The 16,193-nt window shown below is 38.7% G+C and overlaps 1 protein-coding gene across 3 annotated transcripts in view; it reads right to left on the bottom strand.

The window, feature by feature from the left end:
* The window catches only part of Spag17 (sperm associated antigen 17), a 206,119-nt gene that overhangs the window by 55,586 nt on the left and 134,340 nt on the right, over positions 1-16,193 (bottom strand). For all 3 annotated transcript variants that reach the window (XM_034500547.2, XM_076933023.1, XM_076933024.1), the window contains exons 24-29: positions 14,222-14,335; positions 12,092-12,267; positions 10,965-11,094; positions 8,626-8,804; positions 7,115-7,271; positions 372-583 (exon numbers count right to left, since the gene is read on the bottom strand). In XM_034500547.2, coding sequence (XP_034356438.1) covers positions 372-583; positions 7,115-7,271; positions 8,626-8,804; positions 10,965-11,094; positions 12,092-12,267; positions 14,222-14,335 — 968 coding nt within the window. The remainder of the gene's footprint in view (positions 1-371; positions 584-7,114; positions 7,272-8,625; positions 8,805-10,964; positions 11,095-12,091; positions 12,268-14,221; positions 14,336-16,193) is intronic.

Below are 16,193 nucleotides of genomic sequence, written 5' to 3'. Positions count from 1 at the left end.
TGTATAATCCTCCTTTCAAAAATTAGTATTTTGTTCTAACAGGATTTCATGTACACACACATACAAAACACACACACAGACACACACACACACACACACACACACACACACACACACACACACACACACACTTCAGAAAACAGAATGCTTGCCACTAATACCAAACAGTGATTTTTAGGTGGGTCTACTCATCCATCTATCTACCTACTCACCCACCTACCTACCTACTTACCTACCTACCTACCTACCTTCCCACTAACCCACCCACTTATTGCCTAACAAATATTTGAAAGATTCTGCACACATTCTTCTACATGTTTCGAGACTCTAATGGTTTAGATATCTTTGTGATGTGCACCAGTTTGTCATACCGTTCCATTGATGGGATCTGTAGCCTGAAAGGATAAAAATGGTTTCAAGTCCACAATTTTCTCTAGTCCTTTGGTGCCAATCCTCCTTCCATCAGGTGTTGTGGTAAACCAGGTACCAATGTGGGACTCCACGGGAGTTGGTGGCGGCACCTCTGGGATATCATGGGCTTCACTCTTATTTGCCATTGATGTTTGATTTTTGTGACCTTTTCCTGTGGATGATCAAGATTAATTAGTGCAATGTAACTAGAACACTTTCATAGATTGCTCATTAAGCCCTGACACAGCATAAACTTCCTTAGACACTTAGACAAGCCAAAGCAATAGTCACCAATTATATTACTATTTAACAGGGAAAGTCGGGTTACTAATCAGTTTGGGGACCAAAATTTAGCTGAATTACCATTACCTTCCTCCAGGCATACATACCTATGTGCAGCTCACTGTTTGGTGAACAGAAACCATTGTGTTTATTTCTGAACAGTTTTAATCTTTCTTATTTGTTTGTGAATCCCAGATTATGTGGTCTTTATTCCACTTTTGGGTGTGTCTCTCTTCTTTGGCATATAAAATCTATCCACTACAGCCTTTGAAACATTTAATCTCCTCTATTTTGTTTATTCTGAATCTGGGGCCCTCACTAGCCAAGCAAATCCTTGGTTTCTCATCAGCAAAAGTGACAGCTGGACACTACATCAACAGCCATCGGATTCATGTTCCTATTTCCATCCTCCTCAACATCTGGGGGGCACATGTGTAGAGCACCAGGCCTCACTGATGAGGTAAACTTAGAAACAAATTATGAGCAGAAAGTAAAGGATTGTTAATTTTGGAAAGAATCTCTAGATTCAGAGCACAAGAGACTCATGTGTCAGACTACAAGTCTCAGTCCAATGCACAGGGACTCAAAAAAATGGGCAGAACTGAAGAAGAGACACACAGTGAGTTCAGCCCTCCAGTTGCTGCAGAATTTGTCTGTGACTTGTTAGCACTTCCAGAAGAGCATCAGAGAGGAGCATCGTGCCAGATGTGCAACATGTATAAATTTCTCACAAGAGGAAGCAAATATTTGGTGTGGTGTTTTCTTCTTTTCTTTCCTCTTTTCCCCTGTTTTATTCTCTCTTGTTTTCTCATCAACAGAAGTGGAAAAGCCATGCCAACATGGGGATCCCAGAAAGATAATGGAATTAGGGCAGGGGGTATGGGGGAACACAGCATGATAAGCCAGGCACCAGTGAGCAATATTTTAGTCAGGGGATACATTTTTATCAAGAGGAGAGACTGAAGAGGGAGCCATGGATCCAGTAAAGTGTATCTTTATGGTCTGTTATAGATCTTAGGATTTCCTACAAAAAATCATTTAAAAGGGACAGTGAAGTGGTCAAAAGTTGGGTACTTTTGGCAGGAATATAGAAAATGAGACATAAAAGAAAGTATGAGCAATAGTTAGAAAATATTAGTGTAGCAGAGACTGCAGGCAGAAGTAGACACAAATGAACATATTAGTGTAGTAGAGGTTACAGACAGACAGATAAACACAATGTCAGTGCCAGTGGAGATGGGGAATATAGCTGTGAAAGGATGAGAGATGGAAGACTACAAAGAGAGGATCATATGCATGTTCTGAAGTCTTAAATAACTACTCTCTTCCTTTATTATGGGCACAAATAGATAGTGAAGAAGACAGGGCAGTGATCAGACAGAAGGAATAGCTACAGCTCATCTTCCATTTCTAGCAATATCACCAACTACTCACCAAGAATTCCATAGAAAAAAACAAAAAATGCCAGTAAATTTTTGTTAGTTGGAAGTGTCTCTGAAGTAAGAACTGACTGATATAGTCAGCACTATCCAAGGCCTGAGTAGAGGCAGGGACACACAGAAGTAAACTTGTCCTGAAGGCAGCTTTGGCCTGTGAGGTGGCCTTTTCAGACTGGGGTGACATGGGACTAAAGAAGAAACAAAATTCAGAACTCACCCAAGATGGTTCAAGAAGTTAAATGCAAAATACCCCCCAGAAACTTGAGGCTGTAAAGAGCTGTTCTCAGAAAGTGTGAACTACTCACAAAATAAATGTATGCTTCCTGCTGCTATATACCCCAGCACCACAGATGAAGTGTTCAGTGCTCAATCTGGGGCTGAGCAGAGAAAGCAAAAATGTTTGTGGTGTATGATCACAAGCAGCAGTCATGTAAATCTCCATGTGAGAATGACCACTGCTTAGGTGACATTCCCAAACCCCCTCAAAATAATTATTTAATATTAGGGTTAATATCAGATCCCTGATATTGTCATTCCTGATGCGGAACTGTTTTCAAAGGAATGCGTCTATATTTGTATTGGTTCAAAGCATTTAGAGTTAAAGACATGAGAAATAAAAATGATCATGCAATATTCAAAAAAACACCAAGACACAAGCACTTCAAAGGGAATTTGGAGGCACCAACTGAATAAGCTTAGAGTCTGAGGGGTGAGATTCCTTGTGTGTAGGAACTAGTAAGTGTGAGCAGAGAGGAGGTAGGTTATGTCCAATCTCTGAGAAGCAACAGGATGCTACAGCAATAGCCTGAATTATTTGTGGAGTTACTTGGACAACCCTGACCAAGAATTCCAATGGAGGTTTCTCATGCTTGGCCCTGGGGGTTTTCTTAAATAATATATTGCTCTTGTGGGGAGCACTGTCATCCCAAGTGGCATAATTTCATAAAAATATATCATAGAATTTGAGGTAACTATAAAGTAATATGATTCTTTGAGGCCTTATCAAGCATCCTTGGCATTATTTTTCCATTCTCCCTCCTCTTTCCTCTGCATTGATCTCTTTGTCTGTTCACTAATGAGTCCTCTTCCCTGTTTTTGTCATTTTCCTTTTTATATCAGCTGTATTCTGCTATTTCTTCTCTAGTTCTCCTCCTCTCTCCTAGTCCCTTTTTCCTTTCCTAGTTTCTGGTACTCTAGGATGAGTACTCATAGCCGAAGACTTGGATTATACAAAAAGACAGAACACATGGTGCTTGTTTTTCTGTGTCTGAGTTATTTTACTCATTATTTTCTAGCTCCATCCATTTCCCTGTACATTTTGTGCAGGTAAGTCCCTACCTATTTCTTAAGACCCTGTATACTTCAGATACAGGATTTGGAAGGTTTGAGAAGGATATAACCCAGAAGATTTCTTCCTGTGCTCTAGCTTTCGTGTTACCAGAAAGTATTATATAAGCTGCAAAGGGAGGGAAGCCATCAACAGTCCTGTCTATCTGGAATGCCCATGAACTACAGCAACCAACAGGACCAGTTGCAATAGTCATATCTAAAGGTGCAAATAGTGTCACATCTTGATGGTAACCAACAGCTGTGTCATTGGACTTAAGTCTCAATAGGAGGAAAAACATGCATGGTACTAGAAACCTAGCCAGTTACCAGGGACTAGTGAAGTAAATCTTAGAAAAGACTGTACCACCACTACTTTACTAGACCAACACAATTCCTAATTACATTCTAAAGCTTATTGTTATAACCACAGATAAATGTGGCTCTCAACTGACACCAAAGAAACTTCTCTTTATAGCAAAGAGACCATTACAGAAAACCACAATAGGTCATAATATAGTGATCGGTAGGTTGTGGAGAGTCTAGCCCCAATGTATACATCTATAACACAACTCATTACTTATAGCACAGAAAACATTGTAGAGGAGAGGATAGCAAGACTATGAGAGACAGAAGACAGAAAAGTCTGCTAAGTCTAGATTTTATCTCCTAGAAAAGACAAGTATCACACGCAAGATACCTCATCCATATGGCTGTCTGAACAAGAGCTGAACAATGATACTAGCACTAGAAAGAATAACTAGAAATTGTGGGTCTCTACCCCTAAAAAAAAAAAAAAAAAACTATATATAACCACTGACTGCTATGTGAGTAAAAACAGTCTTCTCCAAGTTTGAGCACTCTCATTGACTGTTTAATTTCAATTTCAGATTCAATTTCAATGTAGATTTCAGAACCAGTCAGTTCTGAAATCTACATATCATATACATATGCTAGCCAAGTTAAATGGACTCAAAGCCTTGAGTTTTATGTACATATTTATGCACACACACATACACACACATATATGTATCAACAATAATCAAAAGACTAGACACTGTCAATTTGAGAGTAGTATGGGAGAACAAGGGGTTGAAAGGAGGAATTGGAAGAGGAAGTGATGTAATTATATTTTAATTTTAAAATTTTAATAAATTTAAAAATTTAATAAAAAACTGAGAAGGTAGATAAAAATAAGGGAAAATATGTGGAAAATGAAACAACTGAAATTTAAACAAATTAATATGAGGGTTTAATAGAATATATAATGTACTTTAGAGGAGAGCTCAGAGATAGATTTGAACCAATTATTTAGACTGAAATGGAGTGCTACAATCCTCAATTCTCAGAAGTAATGAAAAGGGGTCAAAGGCCTCTAATATGTTTCATGAGAACTACAAAAAAGGAAAAAGAAGAAAAAGAAATAGATGGAAATAATATTTGAAGAGATAACTATTGAGACATTTTCAGCGTCAGTGAGATACACTTATCTACAGATTGAAATGCCTAATGCATTACTACTTGTATAAGTAAACAGAAGCCCATACATAGTCTTATTGTATTGAAACTATTGTAAAAGGTGGGCAATGATCTGGGGACAAATGATCTTTAAAGCACTAGGAATTAGACTAACAGCCATCTTTAAAACATGAGGTCCCTGTCAATGTGCATCAACCTAGAATTTCACACTCAGTAAAACTATCATTTGAGAAGAAGCACAATATAAGGAGATTTTCAGGAAATGTCAGCTCTTCTATGAGTGAATTAAAATCTCTAGAAACAAAACCTCTCAAAGTCAGCTTTGACACATTCACCTAAATGCTGTACATCAGAGACACATTTAAACACATGCTGCAGACAGACGAATATGACAGTGGAAAAGTCATACCCGTGAGATTACTTAGAACAGTGGTTGGCAGAGACACAGCAATCTAAGCAAAGAGACATTTTAACTAAAGTGAAAAACAACCCTGTAAAACGATGACAAGGTAAACTTACCATAAAGAGAATAATTCTTAAGCAGTATTTACAATTAAACTGTCAAACTATCTGAAGGAAAATTTGACAGAATCATTAAAGGGACAAATTTACCTTACACCAAAAACAAGTAGGAATACAGGGAGCATGCGCTGAGCAGGTGCTGCTCGCCTGTCAGTCAGTATAAACACGGCTGAACAAACTGAATGGGGGATTAAAAACATGCAAGGACAGGAGGTTAAGGGCTGGGAGTTCTATAAGAAAGGCTTGTAGCCTGTTTTTTGTTGTCTGTGAAGTAATGACACCTCGTATTTCTATGCAGCTAAAAGGAATTTAAAAGTAGTTTATGATGCATGAAAACAATATCAAATTCCAATTTTAATGTTCATAAATAGTTTTTATTGGGACACAGCATATTTGAGGCTTATTGAATTATGTATTATCAAAAAGTACTCTCATGCTCCAGTAGAATTGGTGAGTTACAGGGACAGAGAACACATGGCCTGCCAAGTCTATAGATTTACCATCTTGCCCTTTACAGAAAAGGTTGCTGTACTCAGGTACATCTGGGAAACACAACTAACAAGTTTCATATAATAAATATAAAGACAACACTGTACCAAATATGTATGCTGTCTTCAAACATAGGTTTGAATTATTGATTATGCATAAGGTTATAAATTATTTCAGCAATTAAGAATCAGTGATTAAAATAAACTAGGAACACTATAGAGACTTGAAAATGGATGTAGAAGGAGATTTAAACAATTAAAAAAATGTCAGAAAACTGTTACAGTGGAAAAGATGGGGAGTGGTAAAACTAAAATATAATCATTCCTGTGGAAGTTCCTATGAACTAAACTCAATAAACACTCAACTATTCAATATCACTATTAATCAAATAGTAACAAGATTCACTAAGTGTCAAACTGAATGACATTTAGAGAATAATATTTGGTATTGTCATGAGTGTGCGAAAGCATCTTTTTGCATATTGTGCTACTGGGAGGGGCATAAACAGAAATCCTCAGAGCAGCAATCTTTGCTTTCAACTACTGCAGATGCTACTGACTGCTACCTAATACCCCTTACACCCCACAAGTCAGCAAAAAAGGCACAAAATATTGGCTCTTTGTTTTGGCAGTACTGAACCCCAGGCAGGGGTAGCCCATGAGGTGCAAAGGGAGGAAAGTTAGGGTTGGGGTCAGGAGTCTCCTGAGAACACACACTCTTGAATGTACTTTTTTTCCCCTTTCTGCTTTGGAAGTTGCTAAATGGAAGCCCCTGGGTGCTTCTGAGGGACCCTATTTCAACTTGAAGGGAAGGTCAACCACATCCCAGGGATGCTGACTCAGCATCTTTTATTACTTAGTTAAATAACCCCTAAAACACCATCCCAGATAGTACAGCTAATGTGTAAGAGGGTACAATGACATAGGAAACTGCTCATTATGCACGGGAAAATGTGCATTATTTATTCCACAAAGAGGAAGAAGGGAGTTTATGAAGTAGTAAGCAATCCTGTGTTGGCAAACAAAATTAGCATATACACATGAGTGTGTATCTGTACATGAATAGGTATGTATATAATAAAAACAACGAGCAACATTATAATATGGAACACCTGTGAAGCATTTGAAAACTGTAAGTCCTGCAAGTTAAGATACTTAAATGGTTACCTTTCTTGGTAATGATCTCAGAAGGTGCTGTTTCTGATTTGGGCTGAGAGGCATTGTCCACCAAATCTCCATTATGGGGGCTTGTAGACAATTCAGGAGATGTGTAAACAGGACCTGAATCAGGACTGCTGCTTACAGCACCATCTGCAAAGAGAATCTGAAGGAAAACAAGATCTCAGAATTCTCAGAAATCAAGAAGAAGCTGGTCCTCAAAGAGTGCTGTACCCAATATATCGGGGCTCAAAATAGTCTGCAGAATAATGACTGAAGGCAGACCTTCATGTGGGGTACCAGAAAGTGCCATTAGAGGGTTGATTTGCACCTGCATACAGCAATGGCTATGATTTCCTATTTTCTATCCACCATTGTTTCTATTTCACACCCTTTGTTGGATTAATATACTTTTTTATATTCTTCATCCTTATTCAATATAATTGGAAAATCATATAGATGAGAATTCTCCAACAGCCACATTTTCAAATGCATTGTATTTTTAATGTCTGATTTCCATTACCATTTACCAAGGACACATGCTATGTCTAGGTATCATAGATACCCTATGGATACCTGTATGCACAGCCTCTCAGGGAGTATGATATGGAAGTCAGCTGTCCTGTAGTACACAGGACCTGTGTAGTCCTAGGTAGCAAGATGACACTTAAAAATAAATCACCATCAACACAAATAGGCACCTGGCAGGGATGAATCTGAAGCATGTTTTACATGCCATCATCTAAACTACATTCTCTTCTCATTCTCATTGGTTTCTTCTAGAAATTCTAGTGCATATGTCACATTTCCATACCTCTTAGCTCTTTTCTCTCTAAGTCACCCTTCCTACCACTTGGCTTTTTGCAATTATTTTAAAATTTTAAGAACTTTTGATTTTTTCCATAGCAGTTTTATACTTATTTTTAAATTTCATTGTATGTATGTATGTATGTATGTATCTATCTATCTATCTTATCTATCTATCTATCTATCTATCTATCTATCTATCTATCTATCTATCTAATCTATCCATCCATCCTTCTAACTGCTTCTCTCTCTCTCTCTCTCTCTCTCTCTCTCTCTCTCTCTCTCACTCTGTGTGTGTATGCATGCATGTATGTATGAATGTACATCATGGCAGGTATATGAAAATCAGATGTCAACTTTCTGTCTCTCATGGAAGATATATGATGATCATACATCAACTTTCCTCTGTGTATGTGTATATATATATATATATATATATATATATATATATATATATATATGAAAACATATCGAGTCTGCAACCTTAGATCATATAGAACATTAGAACATCATCTATATCATATGCACTTTGGCTTTCACAGACAACATAACTCTACTGCATTGCCTTTATCTGCACTCTTTTACTTGTCACTTTAATGCACCCTTGTGGTTTATACTTGTCTCCTCCATGCAGTAGCCTTGCTCCTTATTCAAGGTCCAAATGTCTTTTACTTCACTGTGAGGGAAGTTATTTAAATACTATAGTCTATAACCTGTGTGGATCCATCCAGCATATACTTGATAACGGTGCCCTGGCTGGTGACAACTCTTGATGCCTCCTGTTCCATTGGTGGCATCACTGCCTTATAGAATTCATAGTGCTTCAACCTCTGGGGGTAGCTCTGGCGGATCATGAGGTTCCAGGTGGATTCTTCATCTGTGATGGGATGATCTTAAAAAACAAAAGAGAATAAAGCTGTCAGTGGGGGAGTGGTGCTATGGGGCTGGGATTTTATCTTCTTCTGGTTTTGTTTGTTTTGTTTTTATTCCTTTGTCTGTGTTGGAGAACTAGGGAAGTTTCCTTTCATTCATGACTGATGGCCCAGCAAACTGCATCTTTGATGACCTTTTTCACTCAAATGTAGTGAATAAGGACATTTTAATAACATAAGAAATAGTAATCCTTCATACAGCATTTGCATACTCTAGAGATGAGAGCATGTTAAGGCCAAATGATTTGCAAGCAGAATTTCAGTGTCTTAGTGACTCCATTTTCTTTCTTGGCATGCCATTTTGAGTAAGCTCTTGCTTTGTGGTAGACTGTGGGGAGCCAACCGAAGGTGGCTATCATTCTGGCAGCCATCTTGAGCCAATACCCTGAGAAGAGACTTGATTACAATAGCCTACAACAGCTGAGCACACTTTGATAACATCTTGTTTTAGATACTCAGGATTTTCCCTTGGGTGTGTGAGACTTAAAGGTGTGTGACTTAAGGGCGTGACTTAGAGATCAGATTTAGAGACAAGGCCTAAGGGCATGGCTTAAGGGCGTGACTTAGAGGCGTTGCTTAGAAGTGAGACATATAAAAGGTGAGAGGTAGACAGAAGAAAGCAACAGATTATTATTATTAGACATTAGGCACTTAGCACTTGGAAGAAGTAACTTGGAACTTGGAGGCACTAGGGACTAGGAACTCAAGACTTGGGACTTGGACTAGGAAGAGAGCCTGAAGAATAAACTGGATTGAATTACACTCTGTCTGGTCTCCATTCTTCGCATCCATCCTCACTCACTCTCTTGCTGAACCCCAACCTGTGGACTGGAGCAGCTTGGGGCAGTGCGGGCTCTAACAATTTAGCCCCCAAGGCTTTTGGCAGTGTGGGTTCCAACATTGATAGAGCGGTCCCCGACATTTTGGCCCCAAGCGTGGGCCAGCTCAGGCCACAACATTTTTGGCCCCTGAAGTGGGGCAGAGAGGTCTGCAACATTTTTGGCGCCCAATGTGTGGCTAAAATGTTCTGGTGTCCCCTGCTTACTTTGAGCTTCAGGGAGCCTCTCATTCAAACCTTCTCTAACTTACCCATCATCCTTCACAATTAACACAACCCCCTATCTCTAATCACAGCCAGACAACTCTCATTGTTCTGCTGCTCCCTGGTAACCAAGAACAAAAGCACTGGAGAAATACCTTCCAAATAGCAAAGCACTATGGATGGCTTCTCAATTTGATGCAATACCATTTGTCAATTTTTATTTCTTGAGCTACAGCCAAGGCACAATGAGAATTAAGAGACAATCTGCCAGTTTGGGAGGGAAATCTTTCTGATTATTTATCTAACAGAGGCTCAATATTCAGATATATAGAAATAGCTAAAGAAGCAAATAGTACAACCTTATGGGCAAGTGAGCTGAGTAGATACTTTCCAAATGATGACAATACATTGGCCAGTTACAACATAATAAATACTTTGTAACACTAAGAAAGTGCAAGTTAAAACTATACTCAGCTTCCATCTTACCTCAACCAGATGGCTATCATAAAGAAAATGAAAAATGAAACCATTAGATATAGGGGGGTGGGAAGAACGGTTATTCATGGCTGAATGGACTCCAGTTTAATCTCAGATATAGCTTAATATGCATCTTGGTCTCCTCATTCTCACTGACCCTTGTTTAAATCAGTGAACAAAGTGCTGTACCTGTGGCCCTCTGCAGAAGCAGGAAGATAGAGCCACACAAAAGCCATTAAGAAAGCTGCATTTACCATCACTAGATCAAGAATGACTTCCCAACTCTGCCTTTTACCAGTCAGGTGACCTTGAGCACATTGCTGTACCTCCAGAAGTCTCAGCATCTGTATTTTATAAGATGGAATTATCAGTACCTCCTCTTGTAAGCTTTGTGGTTTTACATTTGTGTTAAGGACTATGGCAGTAGCTCATCACATCAAGTGCTTGAAAACAGTCATGATTGTTCTGCTTGCTACTTAAAAACTACCCATTGCTCATTATCAACAAGTACAACTGGTAAGAAAAGACATACTTTCAATGGCGGGATTTTCTGTGTTAGTTTTTGATCCATGATACCTTGTCCCCTCCAGTTAACACTCACCTGTAGATTCTTGCCCAATGAAGGTCAGCAGGAGTCCATTGGGGCAAGATACATTTAGGTTTTGGAAGGTGGGTACATAAGGTGATTCCTGGATAACAATCTCTGGTTCTACTTCTTCCTGTACATGATTCTGTGCATAAACAAATGCTTGTTGTTCTCTAAATGAGACACACTTATTTTGATCAAGCAAGGATTTGTCAAACAATACACCTCATGAGTAAGTAAGTAGACTATGCAATAGTTTCTAAAAGGATACAAGAGCCTTCACTGCCCTGCCATTGAGCTTATATTTGCTGACTGGTACATAAACATGTGACAAGACATAGTAGCAAACATCACATTTTCCATGAGAAAAAAAATGCACCAAAGTTAACAGAGGTCACTGTGAATGCATTTGTTGAGCAAATGGACTGGTTTGGAATTTGAATGGTGCCCCTATTTGGATGTATGGAATGTGGGCAACACTATGGTACAGGTGTTGGTTTTCCCACCCCAGATTCAGATGATGGAACTTGATATCCAACATGATGGTATTAAGTAGGCCTTTGGGGAACTGACAATTCTGAGGGCTTGGCTTTCATGATTGTGATTCAGGCCTTTATAAAAAGGTGTCAAATGAAAAGAGTTTACTCTTCTTGTGACATGATGAAACACAAAAAGTGTTGTCTACATAAACTTGCTTGCATGAGATGCAGAGTTACCTAGCACCTGTTCTTGGACTTTCCAGCCTCAACTTAGCCAATTGACTTTTTTGTTGATTGTGATTCATGTAGTCTAAGATATTTTGTGATAGTAGTTAAAGGACATTAAGGCCGTGTTGGGAAAAGCAGCAACCCTATCAATATGTGTGTATGTGATGTGTGTGTGTGATGTGTGTGTGATGTGTGTGTGATGTGTGTGTGATGTGTGTGTGATGTATGTGATGTATGTGGTGTGTGTGTGTGTGTGGTGTGCCTGTGTGGTAATAATTTAAAAAAGGAGACCAAGAATTTGAGAGAGATTTTGGGAAGAGACTTTGGAGAATGCAGAGAAAGGAAAGGGAGTGGGGGAAACAGTGTAATTGCATTTTAATTGTAGAAAGTAACATGAGGTGAAAAGATAGGAAACATGTTGCCATGTTCATCTACCTTCTTCTCTTCTTCTTTTGGAAGTTCCTCTTCTTTAATGGATTCTCTGTGTTTTTCTTTGCCCTTCGGCTTAGGTTTCACTTTGCCTTGGGGAACAGTCACTACAGTGGGAACCACTGTTGCTGTCATAGCTGAAGGGATATTCAGCATTGCCTCCAAATCAGAATTTATAACCTCTAGAAGTATGAAAAGGGGGATAATGAAAAAATTAAATATTTGTATTTCATATAGTTGTTAATTGATACATCTCAAAAATTTGTTCAAGTGGGCATTAACTTTCACTATGTGAAACATGGTTTACCAGTTGGATATATTCTGGAGATAATGTAGTTGTTTTGAAAATCAGATTGTAGTTAGAAAATTGAAAATGTTTACTATTTTAGTGTGGTTGATACAGTAATTATCTCAAGTCATTGTCTCACATGTCCTTGCTTTCCAGTCTCTTGTGTACTCTACTAACTTTCTCTCTTTCTTTTAATTTGAGAAACGGAACTCGTAAAATATTCTGAAAGTCCTAGACTCACAACAGCAAGACCAGCACTGAAAGAGTGGAACATGAAGACACCTTAGACACGAGTTAATACAGACAAGGAAATACAGCAAAGACAAACATTTTGGTCTAAGGTAAGATAAGTAGTTTGCTTGTAGGCAATTATTGTCTTTTTGGTTTTAAAAGTTTGGAAATTCTAAAGGGCTGATGAGAGGAGACTCTGTAAGAGTGAGTGTGTGTGTGTGTGTGTGTGTGCACGCATGTGTGCACTAGAGTGTGCCGTTTTATCTTGTCATCTATTCTCCTGCAGGATCCAGCATTCCACTTCTTTGATCTCTCCTTATCTTTCTGGTCAATCACCCCCTCCCCACCTTACCAATCATTCAAACATTTTAGTCTTGCAGATGCTTCCAGGTCCAGGTTGCACTATGTTCTCAAGTTTGGCTGCCATAATAATTACTCAGGAATTTAAACAAATGCCCAAGTCTCCCTCTGACTTACTGCATCTGGTTTATAGCAGCAGAGGTCCAGATAAGTCCATGTATGCAACACTATATGTGACTGTTATATATAGTCTGGGCTGTATGTATATTAGATGTAACAATTAGATCTTACAACTATGGCTTCAAATATCATTTATGTGTTGACTCTACAATGGCTACAGTAGGCATGTTTTTCCCTTGTCAGTTCCAGATCCATATTTCTGCTTTTATACACTTCTTGGTGTGATTCTAGAGATAGTTCAAACTTTTAAGAAACAATGGTATAGCCGGGCGGTGGTGGCGCACGCCTTTAATCCCAGCACTTGGGAAGCAGAGGCAGGCGGATTTCTGAGTTCGAGGCCAGCCTGGTCTACAGAGTGAGTTCCAGGACAGCCAGGACTACACAGAGAAACCCTGTCTCGAAAAACCAAAAAAAAAAAAAAAAAAAAAAAAAAAAAAGAAAAGAAAGAAAGAAAGAAACAATGGTATAAGGATTCATGGCAATCTATAGCAAAGGAACTACATAGTCAGGAGGTATGATGATCGCCATAATCTATACTACCGCAGAGTTTTAAAGCTATATGGCATAGGGACTATCTATTTGATTTTGCAACGTTTAAAAAATGTCTACTGTGGTTGGATTCCTTTAAAGTTTGTGAGGATCCACAGATTTCTTAATCGGTTCTTGATAAAGTAGCATAGTATTTTGTGGTTTGAACGAAAATAGCTTCCAACTGGAGAACTTGTTTATTGAAAGTGGAACCCAGAAATCCTCTCATATGTCTAATTAATGGCTCCTTTTAAACCAACATCCTAAAGTACACCAAGTAATTCTACTATCACAAGAGTCATAAAAATATTGTTCTGTAGAAATGTATGAGAACTCCTCGGAAGAACATGCTTTTCTTGCACCAAAGTGTTATACACACACACACATACACATACACACAGACACACACACACAGACACATGTACACACACACATACACATACATGCACACACACATATACCACACACACCACATATCTCTATGTTGCAGGAAAAAACTATAAGTGAAGCATTAAATCAGAAGAGGTTTATTTGCTGATAAACGTACAAGCTGGGAAAGGGCAAAGACTGCCCATCATGGGACATTTATTCTGTTGTGTGTTTCTCACCTGGTGCCATTCCATTTGATCCATAGTAACTTATCGAGAGGCAGATTCCATTTTCTAAGGTGGCAGAAAAGGATCCAAACTTGCTGACAGCTTCCTTCTCTATCTGTGTTCTTTCTAAAAGACAAAATCATATCAAGGATATGTCCATTTTCTCCAGACGTATAAGCAGAATTCAGTGTGGGAATGCTGGGAATGAGGGTCTTAGTCATTCTAATACCATCAATTTAAAAATAATTGACTTGGCTCTGACCAAGGACACAGGGAAGTGAGGCAGAGTTCCAGGGATGGAACATGAGACTCTTGTTTAAAGGGCTTTAAGTCAAAATGAAGAGAGGATATAAACCAGTTAATGGCTTGACCATATGCTGGTCATTGATCTGAGGAGCAGTCACATGACTTTTCAAATGAAAATCAACAAGTCATTCCAAGTTTCTTCAAATTTAAAAACACTTTATTAAATCCCACATTTATAATGCCTTATACTTTCAAACACAATTAAAAATGTTTTGGATCAAGAATAAGTTTTAAAAGGAAATGTGTTAAAATGCACATTTGTGGGGCACGTGTGAAGGGTCTCAAGGTCTATCCTGTTCTCTCATTTCCATTTTATTATCTGCTCCATCATCATATAATAAAAATGGGACAGAGTCAGCTTAAAATACTTTAACAAATGAACAGATTATTTCCTGACTGGGAATTTTTGAATGCTCAGTGGGACATCAACAAAAAAGAATAATGCTTCATGAGAAAGAAAACTATTCACAATCTGGAAGTAAATATTTGCTTAAGACACTCTGACAAAGGGCTGTTACATAAAATGTATGAGGACTCTTTTTTTTGTTGTTGGGTTTTTTTTTTTTTTTTTTTTTTTTGTTTTTTTTTTGTTTTTTGAGACAGAGTTTCTCTGTGTAGCCACGGCTGTCCTGGAACTCACTCTGTAGACCAGGCTGGCCTCGAACTCAAAAATCCACCTGCCTCCCAAGTGCTGGGATTAAAGGCGTGCACCACCACGGCCCAGCTACATATGAGGACTCTTAATGTCTGCTAATACGAAAATAAGCCAAGGAAGAAACAGCCCAAAGCTCCTCCACAGAACCTAACCAAAGAAGATACGCAGATCAAAAATAAGCCTATGAGAAGCAGTTTTATGCTCTATGTCACCAGGGAAATACAGATGAAAACAATGAGTGAGACAAGGCACCTGTCAAAATGGAGAAAATCCAAAGCACTGGCGACACTGAAGGCTGGGGCCATGGGGACAACAAAGCTCTCATTCATTGCTGAAAGGCAGTCTCCTGCTCCTTACAATACTCTCCATAGTACCACGTGACCCAGTCTCCATGCTCCTTGCTATTTACGCATAGTACATAAAAGTGTATATGCCCACAAAACCTACGCACTTTCATCCTTATTTAGCCAAACTTGCAGACAAGCAAGGTGTCCTTCAGCTGGAGAGCGGATAAACTGGCCTTCCCTCATAACCACATACTATTTAGTGAGAAGACATGAAATGGCCTGGGAACATAGGAATATAGCTCAGAAAATAGAGCATTTTCTAGCACACTTGAGGCCCTAGGTTCAGTCCCTAGTGAGATACACACACACATACACACACACACACACACACACACACGTACACACATACACGTAGGCATACACACACACACACAGACACATACACAGGCACACAGACATGCAGACACACATTCTCTCACAGACACACACACACAAGCACACACTCTATGCATGCACAGAAAGAATGAAAAGACCAAAGAACTATTAGGCCCTGAAAAGGTATTATGGAAATTTGACTGTGTAGTATCTAGCAAAAAAAAAAAAAAAAAAGTCAACTAGAACATATGTTCAGTAAAATTATGGAAAATACAAATACTTGGGTTTTTAACTGCTTAAAGATGTTTTACAAAGCACTTTCTGTGCTTTAAAAACTTGTTTCCCTAACTTAACCTTGTTC

This window comes from Arvicanthis niloticus, chromosome 4 (genome assembly GCF_011762505.2).
Source record: "Arvicanthis niloticus isolate mArvNil1 chromosome 4, mArvNil1.pat.X, whole genome shotgun sequence".
Lineage (NCBI taxonomy): Eukaryota > Metazoa > Chordata > Mammalia > Rodentia > Muridae > Arvicanthis > Arvicanthis niloticus.
The sequence above is the reverse complement of the archived record's forward strand: the minus strand, read 5'-3'. Positions and strand labels throughout refer to the sequence as shown.